Here is a 19396-nt window from a genome sequence, read left to right as displayed (position 1 = left end):
TTATAGCTCTGCTGGTACTCTGCTGATGCCAGACTTCCATCTCTCCTTGTTGCTGGTGGCAGGGTAAAGTCCATGGAGGAGACATCCTATTGAGATATTCCTTTCCCTTCCACCTGCCCTCACCTGCCTGCTCCACTCAGCATTTCCTGGCTCCTCCACACAGCATTTCTAGGCAGGTGCTGGTTGCAAAAACACCCTGCCAGTTACCACCATAAACCTCAAAGCACCACTAGGGATGGTGGGATTCGGTGGCAGGATGAAGTGCAGCAAGGAGTGCAGACACCCTAGAAAACCACCGAGATTAATTAAAGAGCAGACATAAGGGATCATACACTGCATGGTCCCAAAACCTCACTCAGAAAGAAGGGGTTGAACTCCATCCAGCCCAAATCTTTCAGGCTGGCTGGTGCAGAAACCTCGGGGAGAGCTGGTGCCCAGGGGTGCTGGGGTTGGAAAGCAGGTGCTCACGGCAGGGGAAGGTGGCAGGTGGCTGTTGTTAACGCGTGTAACCTTTGTAGTGAAAGATCTTGCAGAGTGAACCAAGGTGTATTTACATGACCCATTACCTTGCCATAGCCAATGGACGCTATAATTCCAGAAGCCAATCGCTGAGGTCCACAGATAACAGAAAGCGAGAGGACCCTGACGAGCTGCAGCACTACGGGTACCCTGCACCTCAAATAGGTAAGCTCTGACCTCCCCAGGCAGCCTCTGGAGCTGGGGCACTGCTCTGGTCACTGCCCTGCCCGGCTGGGCTGGGCTCTCTGCACTGTTCCAATGACCCCCCAACCATCTCCTTCCCCCCAGGTCAGTGTGGGGGGGTCACTCCCCCCGTGTTGTCACGCGCTGAACAAATGGTCATCGCCCCGTTTGTTCCCATTCCATCACCCCACGGGGCTTTGTGTCGTCGCCAGAGGCCAGAGAAGGTGAAAAGGGACAGACACAAAGCCCTGAGGAGGCCATCCATCCCACAGAACGTTTTCCCATCACCCTGCCTACTTCTGAGTCGCTGCTTTGTCTGAATTACCCAGCCACACGTGGTTCATGAAGCCAAAGCTGGCCTTGCTGCAGTGCAGCCCCTTTGCTGATGTCCATGTCATGCCTTGCCTTTGGCTGTGAGAGAGGGCGAGCAGGGCTTGGTGGGGACAGAGCAGGATTGGTTTCCTCTGTCCCTGGGTCTTTAGTGCTGTGCAGGGACTTGTCTCCAGTAGGTTCCACAGCAGGACCTTCCACCCTTCTGCACAGAAGGGGAATATTGTGCAGCAATATCAGACAGCATGATCTGGGATGATGGGGATGAATTCAACCTAGATCTGTGCCAGGTTTGATCTGCCCCATCCCTGGAAGTGTCCAAAGCCAGGCTGGATGAGGGTTTGGGCAACCTGACCTAGTGGAAGGTATCTCTGCCCATGGCAGGGAGGTTGGAAATAAATGACCTCTAAGGTTCTTTCCAACCCAAACCAGCCTGTGACTCTGTGATTCAGTCTGGAAATGTTTTGTGCTCTCCCTTCATGCCTGTGTGTCGTGGCAGGATCTCAATACTTCAGGGGTCTCAGGCAAAGCACAGTGTGTTGAACCTGGCCACAGGTTAAAACCACTGCCCAGTGACCTTGCCAGCATTTCGTGCTATAGAAAGGCTTCCAAGAGGTGATTTGATTAGAAGTGAGAGAGGGTCATACTCTGGTGTAGTTACCTGTGCCTCTGTGCAGCATCAGCAGTCTGTGTGGTGTGGAATATCTGGGGGTGACTTTGTTGGGGTTGTGGTTTTCAACACGAAGCAGGGGACAGCCTCAATTTCCTCTCCACCCTGCATAGACTCTGCTCCCTCCAGTGAGAGCAGCTCCACTGCCTGCAGGATGAATCCCTGGAGTCTGGTAAAACCTGCAGGAGAGGGAGGAGTTCTGCACTACTACACTGTGGAAAAGCTGAGTTTAATCTCTCTGTCCAAATGCAGAAGAAAGGAAGGCACCTCAAGGCAGGCCTCTGTTCCTACTCTGCCAGAGCTCCTGTTCCAGCCTGTAACTCAGCCATCAGGTTTATAGCTGGGCATTTCCTCCTGCTGTGCAGCTGGGTGCTGGTTCTGGGCTCAGTGACGTCTCTGTCACCTCCCTGCCATTGTGGCCACCTCTGCAGCATGGCTGGCTTGGGCTGTGGCATCCCTGAGGGCAGCATGGGCTGGGAGATGTGCACTGTCCTGCTGCAAGCTTCCCTGTCGCTGTCCCTGGCTGTTCAAGGACGTCAGGATGGAGATGTAGAGGCAGAGGGTACAGTCCAGCAGGGGATTAGAGGGAATTTGTAGCTGAGGATGCCAAAGCAAAGCCTACAGCTTCCCTATGGGCGCAGATTATAGGGAATAAGACATTTCACATCTGCTCAAGACCTGGAAAAAGATGAAATACAGAAATCAGCTGTGGGTGAGGGGATGGCCTTGCCCAGCTGAAGAGCAGCATTTTCTCCTGCCAGCCCTTCACATCCTGGTGCCCAGGTGCTGTGGGCCCCAGGCTGTGTCAGGGCTGTGCTCTCAGCTGCTGGCTGCCCACGTGCCTCTCTGAGCCAGCTCCAGCCCAGCAGGGCCCTGGCATGGCCCTCCTGGCTGAGCCCAGGCTGCTCCCAGGAGGACTGTGCCAGCAGCAGGATGAGAGCAGAGAGGCACAGGGGGAGATGTCAGGCTGACAGAGCCCAGAACAGAAAGGGCTCCTGGCAGAGGGCTGGCAGGGAAGTGCTGCTCCATTAGTGCTGAGGGAGGAAGAGCCATGGAGCAGCTGCAGTGATGGGGACACTGCAGCCAGCAGCAGGGATGAGCCTGGGCTGCAGAGCTACATCCCCATGGATTAACACCCAGCATGGCTCATTCTGCAGCACCTGCTGCACCCTCTCCACCTGCTGCCCCTGGACCTGTGGGAGCAGCAAGGGCCATCCTGCCACTTCAGGTGGGGTAGTGAGCCCTGAAAAATCCTTTGGGGCACTCCTGCTAGTCCCCAGGCTACTCTGGGGCAGCACAGGACTAATCCAAAGTCAATCCTGCTGACATCCCTGTCTGCAGGCACTGGGCTTGGTCCCTTCTCCTCTGGGGATGAAGACAAATTTGGCTGGAGCCACTCTGCTGTGAACACAGGCTGAAAGACTTTGGGCTGTTCAGCATGGAGAAGCAAAGGCTCTGGGGAGAACTTAGAGCCTCTTCCAGTGCCTAAAGATTCTCCAAGAGAGCAGGAGAGGGACTTTGGAGAAGGGCATGGAGTGACAGGACAAGGGCAATGCATTTAAGCTGAAGGAGGGTAGATTTCAATTCAATGTTAGATCAAAAATCTTCATTATGAGGATGGTGAGACTCTGGCAGAGATTGTCCAGAGAAGCTGTGGCTGCCCCATCCCTGGCAGTGTCCAAGGCCAGGCTGGATGGGGTTTGGATAAACCTGGGATAGTGGGTGGTGTCCATGCCCATGACAGGGGGTTGAAACCCTGATATATTTATTTAATGTTCCTTCCAGCCCAAACCATTCCATGGTTCTGTAATTTCTGCCAGGTTGAATTATAAAAAAGCACTGGACTAGGCAGCTTTCAAACCCAATGAGCATGGTAGGCATCTTGCCATTATATCAAAAACCAGAGTGAGAATCCACTTCTGGGATGAATAATTCACTCAGTAATTTTCATTTGCTGCCATTTGACCCTCAGGAGTGCAGAAATTCTTCTCATTCACAGTTTTGATGATGGGCACTATTGTGTTTCTCTTGAGTAGAGAGTGAATTTGTCTCATGCCTGAGAGTGTCTCAGAACTGGGTCTCACTTGGTTTGAAAATTAGTTAAATTTGTGCCAGGTTTGAGATGAGGCTGGACGTAATGTCCCAGTGGACTGAGATGAATTGCTTGGTTCAGAATGACACCAAGCCCAAGGGAGTCACCAGCACTTAGGAAATAAACTGTGCTATGGGTTTAAAAGCCAGGGATTCATGCAATGTGAAGGACAATAATTGAGGAGATTTGCCTCTAAGCACAGCTATTTCTGCTGTGAAAGAGCAAAAGCCAGAAATAATAAAGAGGAAAGAGGCAGGAGAGGTGGGATTTGGTTCAAAGATGCCATTCGTTCATCCAGTGACACAGTAGCTCTAGTCTGAATATGGAGATTGCAAACCCCAGCCAGGTCTGAGCATGGATGGCTCTCCAAGCCATGAGCTGCTGATGGAGGAGACCCCTGTGTCTCTGCAGGCTGCCCCTGTCCCACCTTTGGCCTCCCAGAAAGATTTTGGGAGCACAATTTGGGGTGTTTAACCACCAAAATCCCCCAACTGCCTGCCCCTGAGGGACTGGGTGCTGCTGGGTGCAGAGCTGGGGAGGCTCAAGGGGGATGGAGAAATGCAAAGGCACCACTGGCTCATGGAGCAGGGATGGTTGGGATCTGTGGGCCTGAGAGGGATCTGCTGGATCTGGGACACTCTGGAAAATGATGAAGTGATGGTACCATAAATGCAATTTGCTGGAGGTGAGCTTGGAGCATGGCAGAACTCTGGGTCTGGGTGTTGGAAAGGCAGGAAAATTGCCATGGAAATGCAGATCTCTCTCTCTACCAGGAGATCTGATACTTGTGAAACAGGACATGGGACTGAAATTTTCCTGAAGACCCAAAGCCTCAAAACACACAATGTCTCCTGCACATCCCAGGGAAAGAACAGTGGTCCTTAACTTTTATTTAACTGGGACTAACTGTACAGAATAGCGAAATAAAACACAAAAGGAAATGATTTTGAGCAACTTTGGCTTAATGAACAACAGCAGTTGCATCTCATGATAATCATTGCAATGGCACAGATGAGGTAGGGAAAGATTGATCCTCACCTTCACCTCTTTCTGTGTCCAGACAATAAATGAAAGAGGGAAATTCTGTCAATTTTACAGCAAGGACAGGTCTTCCTCTACACTTTTCCCCCTCACACATTTTAATTCAACAGGCTCCAATCAGTGGGTGTATTTTTAATTCCCAGCTGCTGGAATGACAGGAGACATTCAAAGCAGATGTGCTGAAAAGCATGACACAAACCATACAACAGAGATAACTACCAAAAATCCCAAAGAGCAGATTGATGAGAGCCACAATTTAATTGCATGTGGAAAACACTAGTAAATAAATATAAATAAATATAAATAACTATAAATAAATAACTATAAATAAATATAAATAATACATATACCACCTCAAGGAAAAACCCAGACATGAACAGTTTTTAGGCATATTGGGAAATTTGGTGGTCTCCAGCCTTTACAGTTCCTGCTCTGACATTTTCATGCAGCTGGTTTATAACCCTCACTGACATCTCCAGCTGCAGAATCTCTTTCTTTCACCACATTGCAGCCAGGCAGTTTAATACAGAATCCTCTGCCCAGCTTTTTTTTGGGAATGGGGTGGTGGTGTGGGATAGCACATCCAAGAGGTGGGTGTCAGGGTGGGTGACCCTTGGAGTCATATCTGCCTGTTCCACCCAGTGCTGTGACCCTTCTCATCACCCACAGGCTGCCAGGTGCATCCTTTTGGGATGGGACACGGGGCAGTCTGAGGTTCTGGAGAGTTTGTCACAAGAAGGGATTTTCCCTGTGTTATGCTGGTGTTTAGTTTTTGCCTGGGTTCTATACATACCAAACACTACAGTCCAGGTTTTTTATGTGTAATTATTAGTAATCCATGAAAAATCCAAAAACCCTAACAATGCATGGCTTGGTTAACTAGAACAGAGCCAGGTTTTTATTTTCACGTGGGGAATAAAAGCATTTTGTCAAAGGGTAGAATATTGCCTATGAAAACTAATGGAAAATGGCCCTTTCCCTGCTGATTTCACACTCAGGGTGACTTATTTGGAGGCTGTGGCTGCTGAAACAGCTCCAGCAGGGATATTAGTGACAAAGGGAATACATCTCAGTGCTTTCCACTCCCATCAATGGGATATTTTTAGTTGCTTTTCCAATGCTGCCCTATCAGATGAGCAGTTGATAGGGCCTGTGATGCCCTGGAAGAGTCAGCCTTGTTCCATGTCATGCTCACAGCAGATCTCCACAGGTGGAGGAGATGCCAAGAAAACTCTCTGGGGCTTCATCAGCTGACTCTTCTTAGGCACCATCACCTTGTACTTTGTCAGCTCCTCCTCTGCCAATCTGCACTGGCAGGGCAGTGGGAAGGCAGGATCCTTAAAAGTGAACAATTTATGGATAAATTTACTTTGTTTTATCACTGTTGGTGCAATCTCTAAATGGAAGTTCCCTATCCCAGCCCTCAAGGTTCTGGAGTGGCTCTGCCACCTTCAGTGGTGGAGTTTGCCCTTCCCAATGACCCGATGCTTCCACAGCATCCTTTTATATTTTTAATTTTTCATGTGTGTGTGTGCAACAGCTCTACACAGTACCCCCCAAAAACCCCCTTGAGCCCATTCCCAACTCTCACATTTTCTCCCCAGTGCCCTCACACCCTCCCACCCATCTTGTCACCCCACCCACAGGACACATTGCAGCCTCACTGACCTCACAACTGGCCAAGCACAACTTGGAAACGTCCCTCCCTGGGGAATCCAAGGCTGCCACATCCTCACCTTCTGTTCCAACCCCCACAGGTGACCCTGCAGCAGAGGAGTGGTCCCCGTGGAGCGTGTGCTCGACCACCTGTGGGGAGGGCTGGCAGACCAGGACCAGGTTCTGCGTTTCGTCTTCCTACAGCACGCAGTGCAGCGGCCCTCTCCGGGAGCAGAGGCAGTGCAACAACTCTGCCGTGTGCCCAGGTACTGCTGGCCAGCAGGGGAGGCAGACTGGCTGCCTCTGCTGTCTCCTCTGCCATATTTCTGGTGCCCAGAGAAGCTGTGGCTGCTCCGTCCCTGGAAGTGCCCAAGGCCAGCTTGGATGGGGCTTGGAGCAGGCTGGGGTAGTGGAAAGTGGTTGGAACAAGATGGTCTTTCAGTTCCATTCCAAATTGTTCTATGGTTCTGTAATTCTTGGAGGGAGATGGTTTTTGTTCCCTGCCTCAAGGCCTCACACAGAGACTCTTGCTGGACCAAGTACCATGAGATGGGCACCTGCTCTGCAAGGTGGGGACAATTCCATGCTGTCTCAAGTCCATGAACTCAGAACACCTGCAGGCAGGGGCCCTTTGGGGCATTTCCAGGTCAGGAACAATTTTGGTGAAAAAATACGTTCTGGGGAGGCTGGAGCCTATGAAAAAGATAGAGAGGGACTTTTTACAAGAGCATGGACAAGGGGTAATGGCTTCAAATTGAAAGAGAGTAGGTTTAGATTAAGTATTAGGAAAAAAATCCTTCCCAGTGAGGATGGTGAGGCTCTGGCAGAGGTTGTGCAGGGATTCTGTGGCTGCTCCATCCCTGGAAGTGTCCAAGGCCAGGTTGGATGAGGCTTGGAGCAACCTGGGACAGTGGAAGGTGTCTCTGCCCATGGCAGGGGGTTGGAAGGAGATGATTTTTGAGGTCACCTCCAACCCAAACCATTCTGTGATTCTATGATTATTTTGAAGAGTTTTGCTGTTAAGCTAATCATGTTATTCACTTCTCCTGACCAGCAACATCATTGTTCAGAAATTCTGTGATGGTGAAACCACCATCCATGGTGAAATCACCATCTGTGTTCTTTCCTGTGTTTCCTCTCCTCCTCTGGTTATCTCTTAACATGCAAGGTGCCTGGTGAGAATTAGTTTTGAACCCCCTTTCCTGTCACTGGGGCACCAGTTGCTGTTAACAACTGATGGAGGACTGGAAAAGTCCCTGTTTTATTGTGTTTCTTCTTTTTCTGAAGGATTATTGATTTGGCATTAGCTTCTCTGGTAAAGCTGGAAGGGATGAAGTCCCTTAAAAGAGATCAGTGCATTCTTATAACATTTGGCCTCTGGAGATTATAGTGACTAAAATTCCATAAATAACTTGGCCAGATTAGATTAGATTAGATTGGAGAAGATTAGATTCATATAGATTAGAAGGCTAATTAGATTGGATTAAAATCAATTCAATGTCAAATTCCAGGAGCTACCAGTGATGTCTTGAGCACTGTTGGAGGCTGTTGCCCATTCCATTTTACCCTTCCAAGTCTCCCTAACTTTGCCTCTGAGGTGTAACTGACCTATGATAATAATCAGTAGATAGACTACAGCTTTTCAAAAAGCCCTAAAATGTTGTAGTCTTTGAAGGTTGGATCAGAAAATTTTGAGAGGGAGGAAAAAAAGGGCAAGAAGTAACAAAATGATGGTGATGGTGCTTCCCTAAGGGTAGTGGGGTTATATTCCTTTCTAAATCCATCTTTTGCTTTAAAAAACGCCCTGTTGGCTCAAAAATCTGAAAAATTAAGGTCAGCAAAAAGTGCATTCTGGTTTATTTCAGAGAGTGGAAAGCAGCAGACACTTGGTGTTGATAGCAAAGCATAAAAATTACTCGATGTTCCTCTTGCACATTTTGGGTTGGTTTGTTCTCCGACTTCCCACGCGCTGCTCGTTCCGGGTTGGAAGAAGCCGTGCCCTGTGGGCTCCCTCACTTCCTCAGCCCTCCTCTGGCAAAGAAAAGTCACTTCTGCTGCTTCCCTTGCAGTGCACGGCACCTGGGACGAGTGGTCTCCGTGGAGCCTGTGCTCTTCCACCTGCGGGAGAGGCTACAGGGACCGGACCCGCACCTGCAAGCCGCCCCAGTTCGGGGGCAACCCCTGCGAGGGCCCGGAGAAGCAAACCAAGTTCTGCAACATCGCTCTCTGCCCAGGTAGGGACAGTGACAGATCTGAAACCTGCCCTCCAGCAGGTCTCCCCAGCCCAGTTTCCCTCACGTGGCTCGTTAAAGTCTGCAGCTGGCTCCAGTGAAATTCTGCACTACCCCAAGGAGGATCCTGAGGAAAGGATTCACTGTTGAAGAAACCCAGAGGTGTTTCCTGGGGTTGTTCAGTCTCAAGTTCAGGTTGGCCTGTGTGATCTCTTGCAGAGGACATGGGTTGTCCTTGCAACCTTACATAGGTTGGATCTGGCTGCCACTGCTGTTTCCAAGACCATCTCTCCCCACTGGTTAAAGTTATTTTGCCTGGCTGAGTTTGTTGTGCTGGAATTAACTAATAGCTTTACTTGTCTGTGCATTAGTTCAATATAAATGCAAGTTTTCTCTGTGGTTGTTCTGCACTGGGTGGTGAGATTGACTTAGAGACTCCTAATGGTCTCCCATGACAAATTTTATCTTTTTACCTTTTCCCTGCCCCTGAATTTCACTTCCAAATGCCTCTCCTCAAGTTTTGCTTTGAAACATCAGAAAGAACCTCAAGGTAAAATTACTTTTACCACCTGGAAATCCACTTATGCTCCAGAGGCTTCTTTCCTCTGACAGACCCTGGGTTTAAAACAGAGTCCCCCTTAATTTAACTCTGGGTGTCCTGATGAACACAATCTGTACACGAGCAAACTCCCCAAAACTCCCTCCCTACAATATAATGTCAACTGACATTTTTCCAGTTTAATGAGAATCATTATGAGACATTATTATGTCCCCGGAGGAGGAGAGGGATTGTGGGAGGGATGAGAACTTTGTGAAAACAGTGAGAAGCCTCCTGGCATTTCCCATCGAGTTTTCACTCCAAGTAACTATCCTTGGATATTTGGCCGCTGTCCAGAAGACTCTACTTGGAATAAGAACCTCCCAGACACCAAATTGACTCTGTCATAAAAAGACAAATTTAAGAAGCCAGAGCTTGGGCAATAAAGCATACCCTGAGTTAACATTGATCCATAATTAATTTAAATACAAATAAAAACGCGACCGAAACAGCGGCGGAAAAGACAAGCAGCCCAACTCTGCAAGGCTTCAGCTCTAATTAGTGCCACAAAGGCAATCAGAGGCTTGGCAGCACCAAATGAGAGTGGTGTTGGGGGAATCACTGGAGCACAACAATGGGTGTTTGACACCCCAGACACTCTCAGTGTTTATTGCCACCCTGCTCGAGGATTTATTGCTGCAGCTGATAAAAACGCTCTGCTGCAGGGACAACAGGGCCTTTGTTCCTCCTGAGCTGTGGATGCCACAAGGCCTTGGAAGAGGGAGAAAAGAGGAAGACAATGCCTTCAGCAGACAAAGCACATTTTTGATAGACTCCCACGGTGGTGTGAGCATGGCACCAAACTGTTCCTGAGCTGGGAACCCCTCAGCATCCTGACCAAGAAGCATCTTTGCATCAGTGCAAGGTGGCTGGAGGGACAACACAGCCACCTTTGTTTCTCCCTTTTTTAATAATATTTCTGAAATTTCAGCCTGTGAATAAGTACAAGGAAATTACCTGTTCCCAATCCACCACTGAACGACCAAATTATGGATTTGGCTTCTTTATTTTGCCATCTCCAAATGCTTGCCCTCCTGATAAGTTGCCAATCACCAGCACCAGGGAGGGTGTTGGAAAAATCCAACTTTTTGTTGATCAGTGCAATTTTTTTGGTAAATGTCACATTTGATGTGATGAATGCAGTCTCACTTTTCCAACACAGGGAAATGTTAATGTGGGGCAGACACCATCATAATTAGGAAGAAATTCTTCCCTGTGAGGGTGATGAGACCAGAGAAGCTGTGGATGCCCCATCCCTGGAAGTATTCAAAGGCAGGTTGGACAGGGCTTGCAGCAACCTGGGATAGAGGAAAGTGTCCCTGCCCATGGCAAAGGGAGGAGAATTAAATGATCATTACCTTTCCAACCCAAACCACCCTGTGATTCCATGATTTTATGATCAGCAGCACAGCCTTCAGTCAGAAAAGCCAGGCTAATTTATACCTGGCATGACCTACTTTGTGGAGTTTTGGATCATTTCCAAAGAATAATCACCTGTCAAACACTGTATTTCACATTTTCCCTCCTTGGGATTGATAGGCACTGGCACGAAGCCTTGAAATTATGCACAATAAAAACATAAATTTTTCGATTGTTAAAAACAAGCACCTCTTGGTACCTTTATGCTTGCCTGATTTTGCACACCTTGTGATCCCCTTTGAGTTAAGAGTTGCTCATTTGGATGCTTTTAACATTGTTTTTTTAGCTGAGTTTGCAAACAAAAAGCTGCTCAGTTGCAATGGGGATTACACAGGGCTGATCAATTCCTTGCAGATTACACGGGGGACCAGTTGGCATTTACTTTTCTTGGACAGACAAACAAAGCCAAAAAAAATAAAAAGAGCTGCAATGTGATTTGAGCCAGAATTCAGACTTTTCAGAGATTCAGGTTGTTTTTCCCGAGTGAGATCTAGCAGCTAATTAGATCTAAACAGAGCATGATGACCACTGTTAATGAGAAAGATGCTCCAGGAAGAGCAGACTGGGTGATGGATCTGTTGATCAGGGACCAATTAGGGTGTAACCAGCACACTTGGGAATGCTTCAGTCCATGCCATGATAATAAGATGTATTCCAGTTTCTCTCCATCCCTGTCCCTATCATAATCTCCCTTGTCCCTCCCTCCTCTATTTAATTATCAAAGACACTGCTGGGTAAAACATCTCCAGCCTGTCAGAGTTAATTCAGCTGTGAGAGAAGTACACTGACCACACACACTCACCCTCTTCTCCTCTGTTGGAGCACACCTTTGCTCCCACATTTCCCAGCCAGCAGGAATAGTGAATTCCTGTCAGTAACACTGTGATTCGAGTTTCTGGGTGTGCTTTAATGAAAAACAGAGCATCTGCATGCCTGAGAAAGTTCGTTCTCCGCAGGTTCATCAACTGCTTTGCTGAAAAATGGGTCCCTTAAAAAAGTGCTGATGGGAAATGTCATGGTAATGTAGTGATCCCTCCAAAGTGTTCAGTGAAAACATGAGCCACGCCCTCTGGTGTTGTGTTGTGTTGTGATTGGCAATGTTATTAGTTTGGACTTTCATGTCAGAATGGGCAGTGTCAATAATTTCCACTTTTATGGCAGAATGGGCAGTATCAGTAATTTCCACTTTTATGGTATTATGCAGAGTGTGGAACATAAAAATTCAAATGTTACTGCGCTTCCATCCTGTGGGAGGCTTCATAGATTCCCAAAAATCCCTGTTGCCACAGTGGTCCAAACTTCTTTTGATAATCTCCGCCCTCTTTCAAGCTCTGTGTCTCTGGCTTGATCCCCCCCACCTCCATCCCTGGTAGGCAAAATCCAGAGAGGCTCCTTGCAGAGGGAAGGGTTTTCACATTCCGCTGGTTTTCTCTCTTTGGGCCACTCAGTGGACGGGAACTGGAACGAGTGGTCGAGCTGGAGCTCGTGCTCGGCGTCGTGCTCCAACGGGACGCAGCAGCGCACGCGGGAGTGCAACGGGCCCTCCTACGGCGGCGCCGAGTGCCAGGGCCACTGGGTGGAGACCCGGGACTGCTTCCTGCGACAGTGCCCAGGTCAGTGAGCAGCTGCTTCTTTCTCCTGGCCCCCTCTCCCTCTGCCATCCCACTGAAATGTTTCTTTGGGGGAGACTTGAGTCCTTTCCGGCGCGGTAACGGGTGGTTCCCATTGAGATTTGGGTCGTTCCAATGGACTGTGCCAGGCAAAATCCACTGCTGGTGGATGTTTAGGAGACCCCAAAGGGGTGAGTGAGTGCCCACAGGGAATGTGTCTTTCTAACCTTAAATAACCTTCTAGCCATAGATAACCCTCTAACCACTTTGGACCAGAATCCGTATAGACACAAGCATCGCCTTTACCGCAGGTTGTTAGTGGAAATAGACCTTCCATTTTCCCCATCTCTGCATTTCTGATCAAAACTAAAGGGTTTTCCTTTAATTTTGCCTGTGTGGTGTTGGAAAAAATGTCTGATGATTGGTGGATTTGGTTCTGCAAAAGAGCTGTTTAAAAAATTTAAAACGTACAACGCTTTGTTCAAACGCATTTGAGGCGTAGCCTGTGCCTCCCCCGTTTTTTGTTTTTCAGCATGAGATTAAAAAACTCCCAAGAAAATATCAATGAAACCCTGCCCTTGCCTCCACAGGGCTTCAGCTTCCCTCCTCTTTCTGTTTTGTTCCTCTCCTCCCACCATTTCAACATTCCCAGTCATATTTCAAGCAAACAGAGGATCCTCTATTGTATCTCAGCTTTAACCTTAGTAGTCTGCCACAATAAAGCCTTTGTTTATGTCTGTGCAAGATTTGTGACTTACTTTACTCATCTGTGACTTCATAATAATGACAGCAATAACAGTAATAATAATAACTAATAGTAGTAGTAGTAGTAGTAATAATAATAATAATAATAATAATAATAATAATTCCTACTGGAATTTATCCTGGTCTACCTATTTCTTTAGGGAATCCCTTTACACTCTGGTAGCATCATTATCTGCATTATTTAACAGAGGTGTTGGATTTTCCTACATGGTCTCAAGTAGGTTTTGATGTTTAGGTGTCTCACTCCTTCTTTGCAACTTGGAGGGATCTTCAAAGACAAAAAGGGGCTTCAGAACCCCTTTTAAGACAACCTTGTCCCACTGATTTCAGAGTTATCTGTCAAAGCAGCTCAGGTCATACTTTCCACTGCACAAAATATCACTAAATAAAACACCAGTATTTGGTGCTGCCCCTCTTCTTTGGTAATTTTTGTCTACTTCTTGGAATAGGCATGTATCTCCCACCCTCCCAAAATGAATTATTCAACCCAAGATAATGTGATAACTCAAGATTAAAGCCCAAATAGTAAAGAACACATTTAGGCCCTGTGCTAGTTCTGTCACCAAGTTGTTGTGGTAGAGCAGAGGAGAATGTTTCTCTGCCTTGTAGGCTTGTTATGAGGGCTAATTAACATTTTGATGGTGCTTTGATAAATGCCATTGTTAATGTAGAAGAAGCAGAATTTTGATAAATGTCATTGTTAATGTAAAAGAAGTCACATTTCCACTGAATCTGGAAAGATGCTGGGAGAAGACACAATGGAATGAGACATCCCAAACCCCTTTCCAACGCATGTGAAGCACCAGTGCAATGGAAACAGCTGGAGGGAGCTTTATTTGATGTCTCTTCATGGTTTTTTGCCAAGGGCTCTGCTGGTCTCTCTAAATTTCTGAGCCAGACCTTCTCTGGGAAGGTATTTTCACACAGGCATTGTAGATTCCCAATGAACTCCAGATATGGACCTGGCCTGGCAAATGTGGCTGCTGGGTTAAATCCCTGCCCATGGCAAAAGTGCTCAGGAGCACAGCCCCAAATCTCAGCCTGAGGAAAGAGATAGAGCTGCTTCTGCAGAGTGTGGAGGTGCTGAGGAGGAGCACAAAGCCACCCTTGGACTGATGGGATGGGAATGGAAACACTCTGATTTAATGCCTGTTGAGGATCAAACAAAGAATCCAAAGCAGGGACCTCCCTTCCTCCCACACCCTGCCCCACCAGTGTTCCTCTCCTCCCCTTTGGATCTTGATTCCTTCTGTTGCAGATGATATTTGGGACATAACAGGCTGTTTCTCCTCTTTTCCTCTTCTTTTTTGTTTCCAGTGGATGGGAAGTGGCAGGCCTGGGGAGTGTGGGGCAGCTGCACAGCCACGTGTGGAGGCGGCACTCAGAGGCGCGACCGGGTGTGCTACGGCCCCTTCTTCGGTGGGGAGACTTGCCAGGGTCCCAAGGAGGAGTACAAGCAGTGCAATGACAGAAAGTGTCCTGGTATGTGCCCCAGACCCCTCCTGCTTTCCTTTGAATGAGGGGAATTTTGGATTTTGGGATTGGCTTACCATATCCTTTGCCAGAGATCTAAATGCCTCAAAGGGTTGTAATCTAATAAAATCCTACCCGTGACCGAGGTACAAAGTACAAGGCCTTGATTTAACTGTTGCAGAATCCAGTGCAGCCATGTTTGTTTCAGTGAATATCTGGTCAATCCCACCAGCCTTGCCTTGGTGGTTTCATCTTTTCGTTGCCATAGAGTTACAAGAGGAAAACAGAAACTGTTTGGTAGCAAAAACTGATATCAGTGTCTCAAGTCTATGAAGCTGTTGAATACTGAGGATGCTGCAGAGATTTCCCACCCTTTACCTCTGGGAAGCCTGCACACCACTGGAAATTAAAAGAAAACAACAAAAACATATATATATATATATTTGCATCTGTCAGAGCTTTACCCAAATCTCACCCTCCTGCAGAGTGCAAAAGTTGAATGGAAGGGTGAGTGAGCTCTAGGGCAGATGAAAACCTGGGTTTGGATGTGAAAAATAAGCTGGAGTGAACCCTTCCAAGTGGGAATGTTTCTATCTGCCTCTCAGATTATATAGAGACCAAAAAAACAAGCCCTATCCACCATTTCTGCTTTCTTCCTCAGTCTGAGTTGAAGGGTGAAGGGAATCAATGGCCTTTGTGATGTTTGCAGTCAGATTGCATCGACTGTAACAGGCCATGAGCTTTGAGTGAAAGGGTAATTATTAGTCAGAGCAGCTCAGTGAGAGACAGGGGAGATTCTCATGGCAGTGTCCCAGGTTCCTACTGGAAAGGGGCACCTCCCTAAAGGACAGGAGGCAGCAGTTTTGATGCAGGAGTACCTGGGGGCAGATCTGCCACATGGAGGCCAAGCCAGCCCCTCAGACTCACTGACAAAGTGCTGAAGACAAAGAGATGAAAGCCAAAGGACCTCAGCATGGAAGTTCCAGCACGTCCAGCTCGGAGATGACAGAGGAAGAGGCTGTGTGACAGCCTTGTCACTCTCTCCAGCTACACTCTAATAAAAGGCATCACCTCTCCTTACAAGCTGTGCCTCTCAATTAGCAGTGGCGTGTGAGAATCTCTTCTAACTCTGCCACAAAGCTCTCCCTCACCACAGAAAATCTTAGCACAGGGCTGTCTGGTGGTGTCTACAGAGTGAGGCAGATTTAGTTCAGCTTCAGTGTGTGCCAGCTGGGGCCCTGGCAGAACAAGCCCGATCTTTTCTTCTCTTTCTGCAGGGGTTGATGCCTGTGCAGTGCTCAAAAGGAAAAGGCAAGTCTCAGGCACTGGGGGCTGCCAGGGTTCACAGCCAGAAGGGTCTCGCTGCAGTTGTTAATTTGCAAGGGAAGGAAAAGGTGGGGAAACATCAGAGGCTAAAAATAAACCCGCTCAATTTGTTCTCCAGAAAGTATCAGATGCTGGCGTGATTCGATTTGAGCAGAAGAATTGAACTTAATTGGGTTAGTTATTAAAATCTCCCAGTGCAAATAGGTTACTCTGGTAAAAGGGATTTTGTTGTGAAGCAACATCAAAAAGGAAAAAAAAAAAAAAAAAGAAGGGGAAAGGATGAAATGATTCTCTCCTGGCCTGGGAATTGCTCCTGAGCTCGCTGGCAAGACAACTCCAATCAGTGTATTTTTAAAGAGCATCTCTGATCCACAGCATCCCTCAGTGGTCCCCAGGGACACTGCAGGGGTGACGAGAGCAGGAAGTTTTGACAGGCCAGCGGGGGAGAAAGGGGAGGAGAGATGTGAACATTCTCCCTCTCTGCTTTTTCCTGTGCTCTGCTGCTTTGTACCCGAGGGTGCTGGAAGCTTCCACACCCCAGAAGCCTCCTGTGAACCATGGGACAATTGTGGTGAACGTACAATGACAAGAATTTGGAAATCAGCTCCCTGCTCTGGGACAGGCTCTGCGGGTGACCAAGTGCTGTCACAACTGGCTAATTCAATCTCCCTGCCCCACAGCTCCATGTCAGCAGGCTGGAAATGAAACTGCTTCTTTTCCACCCCTGTTCTGGCTTATCTGCAGCAGCCACGAGCTGATGGCTCAGGGATGAGTCCTGCTCATGTGCAGAGCACAGCCAGGGTCCTGCTGCCCTCTGGGGTTCCATCACAATAGAGATTACTCACAAGGGAACTTTAAACCAGGGGAAGGAGCATCTGTTTCCAGGCAGAGAACTCAGCTTATTCATTCCCAGTGTCTGTTGGGGAGGAATCTATCTTTGAGCTGCAGCTGGGGCTGGGGCCACACAGTCTTGGAGCCTGCAGGAGCAGCGATGTGCAGGCAGCTTGTTGGGTCTTGTAGGAGTTCTTCAAAGAAGCAGCACTTGCCATGCCCATAATTTAGGTGTGAGCCCTCCCCACAGACAGGTTGGTCCCTGGGTAGTCCCAGAGCAGCAGTGGGACATGTCCTGACCAGCTACAGACACAAGCTCAGCCTCCCTTTTATTGGAAATTGTATTTGCACAATGAATAAAAACTGTAATCAAGAACTATTAAATCAAGTTTTTTCTCCTTCCCTCCCTCAGGAGTGACAAATAGCTTTAACACCATCCTCATGGCTCCCTTGGCTATACATGTTGTAAATAATGAGTTTCTCAGCACAAAGATCTCCTATGGTGAATGTTTTTCTCCCAGATCCCACCAACTCCAGGACCAACTCGGCTCCACCCACAGACAGAAGCTTCCAAAACCATCCTTCCAATGATTTTTTTTTTTTTCCCTGTGATGTCTCAAAACACATTTCTGCAGGCTCCTGGGCTCTGCAGCAGTGTTTAGAAATGAGCTGCAGATGCAGTTCCAAGTTGTTGGGGCTCAGATCTGCTCTCTTTTGTGCACAAGATGGAAGCAGGCGGAATGAAGACCACCCAGGGGATGTGTCCATCTTGTCTCTTCATTTACTTTCTTCTTTTCTTCATTCTTCATGCCAAACCTCATTTTAGATACATCCAGCACTGAAGGTGGTGACCCTGAGGGATGGAAGAGGTGGAGTCTGGAGCTCATGGAGATCACCCACAAAAGATCTGCCCGTTAAAAATTAAGAAATTAAACTCTTAAGTAGAGGGTAGCAACAGCAGTTTTCTTGCAAAGAGCTGCCACAAAGCAAGGCAAGGATGTGAGTGGACTTTCCCATGGATTTTGGTGAGCTAATCATTGGACTGGATGAACACCCAGTTTTCAGACAGACAGGAGAGGTGAAGTGACTTTGAGAGGGATTAAGCAGCAGCAGAGCTGGGAGTGCAGCTCCAGCCTCCTGTATCACAGACCACGCTCCCACACTTCCCTTTTCCATGTCCTTGATGAGAAGCAGGATTTACCAACGAGGTTTTTCTCTCCTGGCAGAGCCCCACGAAATCTGTGACGAGGAGAGTCTTGGCCCTGTGGTCTGGAAAGAGACTCCAGCCGGGGATGCTGCAGCCGTCCGGTGTCCCCGCAATGCCACGGGTAAGGGTGGCTGCCTGGGGGGCAGGTGGGTCCTCATCAGGGGGATCCTTCATCCTTGGTGTCCTAAATGAGTAGAACCTGATTATGGGACAGGTCAGGCACATGGTTTTCTTTCCCTTTGTCCATGGCTGAATTAACTCTGTCTGGGTTTCTGTTTTCACTGTTAAGCACAAACATCTTAGTTGTTGCTGGATAATCTGAGGTGGTTTCTGTTGTTGTAAGGCTAGGAAGCAGCAAAAGAATACAGCAACATGACTCCCAAGCAGCAAGAAGGAGCGATTTATTGAAGAGCAATGGCATTTGTATAGGATAGATTGCAAAAAACAAAGTAGAAAAGGCTCATTGGTCAAAGAAGGCAACACCTCTTTGAAAACATTCTTTCTGCAAAATATCATGAGACACTCACACGGCTTGGTGGTCAACACCAGGTGTCTATCTGTGTTGTTCTTTCTTCCTTCCCTTGTTTTGTTTCTGAGAAAGGTCCCTAGCCTGGGAAAGATCCAGGCTGATGCTGAGAAAAGTCAACAGCCTGGGAAAAAAAACAGATTAGGTTTCTCCATGAGCCTTCAGCAGTGTCCACATGTTTCCATCTGTTCACTGCCTTGTCCTGTGAAAAATTTGAAATTAAGGAACAGTGGGATATGTTCTTTCCATTATCTAAAAAAAGCTTTGCAGAGCAGGCAGGGCTTTAGAGTCCTCTGGTTTTGGGTGTTGTAGTTCTCTCCAGTGCCCATAAAAGCAGCTGCTGTATGAGAGCAGGAAATCTGAATTCTGATGAATATTTACACTTAGAAACCTCAGCACCACCATAAAAATTTATTTGAGCACTCAGGTTGATGGTCTGATGGTTCTGGTGTAAAGTAAAAGGACATGAGCATCCAGGTGTTACCTGTTGTGGCCACCTGTTCCTTGAGGAGTGGAAGGCAGTGCAGAGGAGGCTCCAGGTGTGATGCTGCTGGTGGGATTTGTCCTCAGCTGGATGTTCCTCACTGCCAGGCAGGAACAGAAATAGTGGCAGCAGTGCAATAATGAGTGTACAGGTTTTATTTCGTTTGAGGGAGAGAGTTGGGTACAGACAGCTCTCTTTGACTCAGCCCAGGACAGTCAGTGTCATCCCCAATTCTGTCCTAGAAGGGCTGTATCCAAAGAAAGGTCACTGAATCATTTGGCAGCAGCAATGGGACTGCAGACCCAGCAAACCTGGTCCTCGGAGACTTTCCAAATGGCATCATGATGGCTGGGGCAGGGTGATCCCTCTGCCTTTCCTCCTCTTTGATATCAGAATATCTCTGATATTCCTCCACATTACAAGGCATGTGATTAT

General features: G+C 47.8%; 1 protein-coding gene across 2 annotated transcripts in view; it reads left to right on the top strand.

The window, feature by feature from the left end:
• The window catches only part of ADGRB1 (adhesion G protein-coupled receptor B1), a 197992-nt gene that overhangs the window by 46573 nt on the left and 132023 nt on the right, over positions 1-19396 (top strand). The window contains exons 4-9 of one of the 2 annotated variants that reach the window (XM_056485647.1): positions 577-684; positions 6593-6757; positions 8561-8725; positions 12188-12352; positions 14432-14596; positions 17971-18072. In XM_056485647.1, the coding sequence (XP_056341622.1) occupies positions 577-684; positions 6593-6757; positions 8561-8725; positions 12188-12352; positions 14432-14596; positions 17971-18072 (870 nt within the window). Of the gene's footprint in view, positions 1-576; positions 685-6592; positions 6758-8560; positions 8735-12187; positions 12353-14431; positions 14597-17970; positions 18073-19396 lie in introns of both variants that reach the window. The other variant, XM_056485646.1, reaches the window with a different exon arrangement.

This window comes from Oenanthe melanoleuca, chromosome 2, assembly GCF_029582105.1.
Source record: "Oenanthe melanoleuca isolate GR-GAL-2019-014 chromosome 2, OMel1.0, whole genome shotgun sequence".
In the NCBI taxonomy this organism is placed as follows: Eukaryota; Metazoa; Chordata; class Aves; order Passeriformes; family Muscicapidae; genus Oenanthe; species Oenanthe melanoleuca.
The sequence above is the reverse complement of the archived record's forward strand: the minus strand, read 5'-3'. Positions and strand labels throughout refer to the sequence as shown.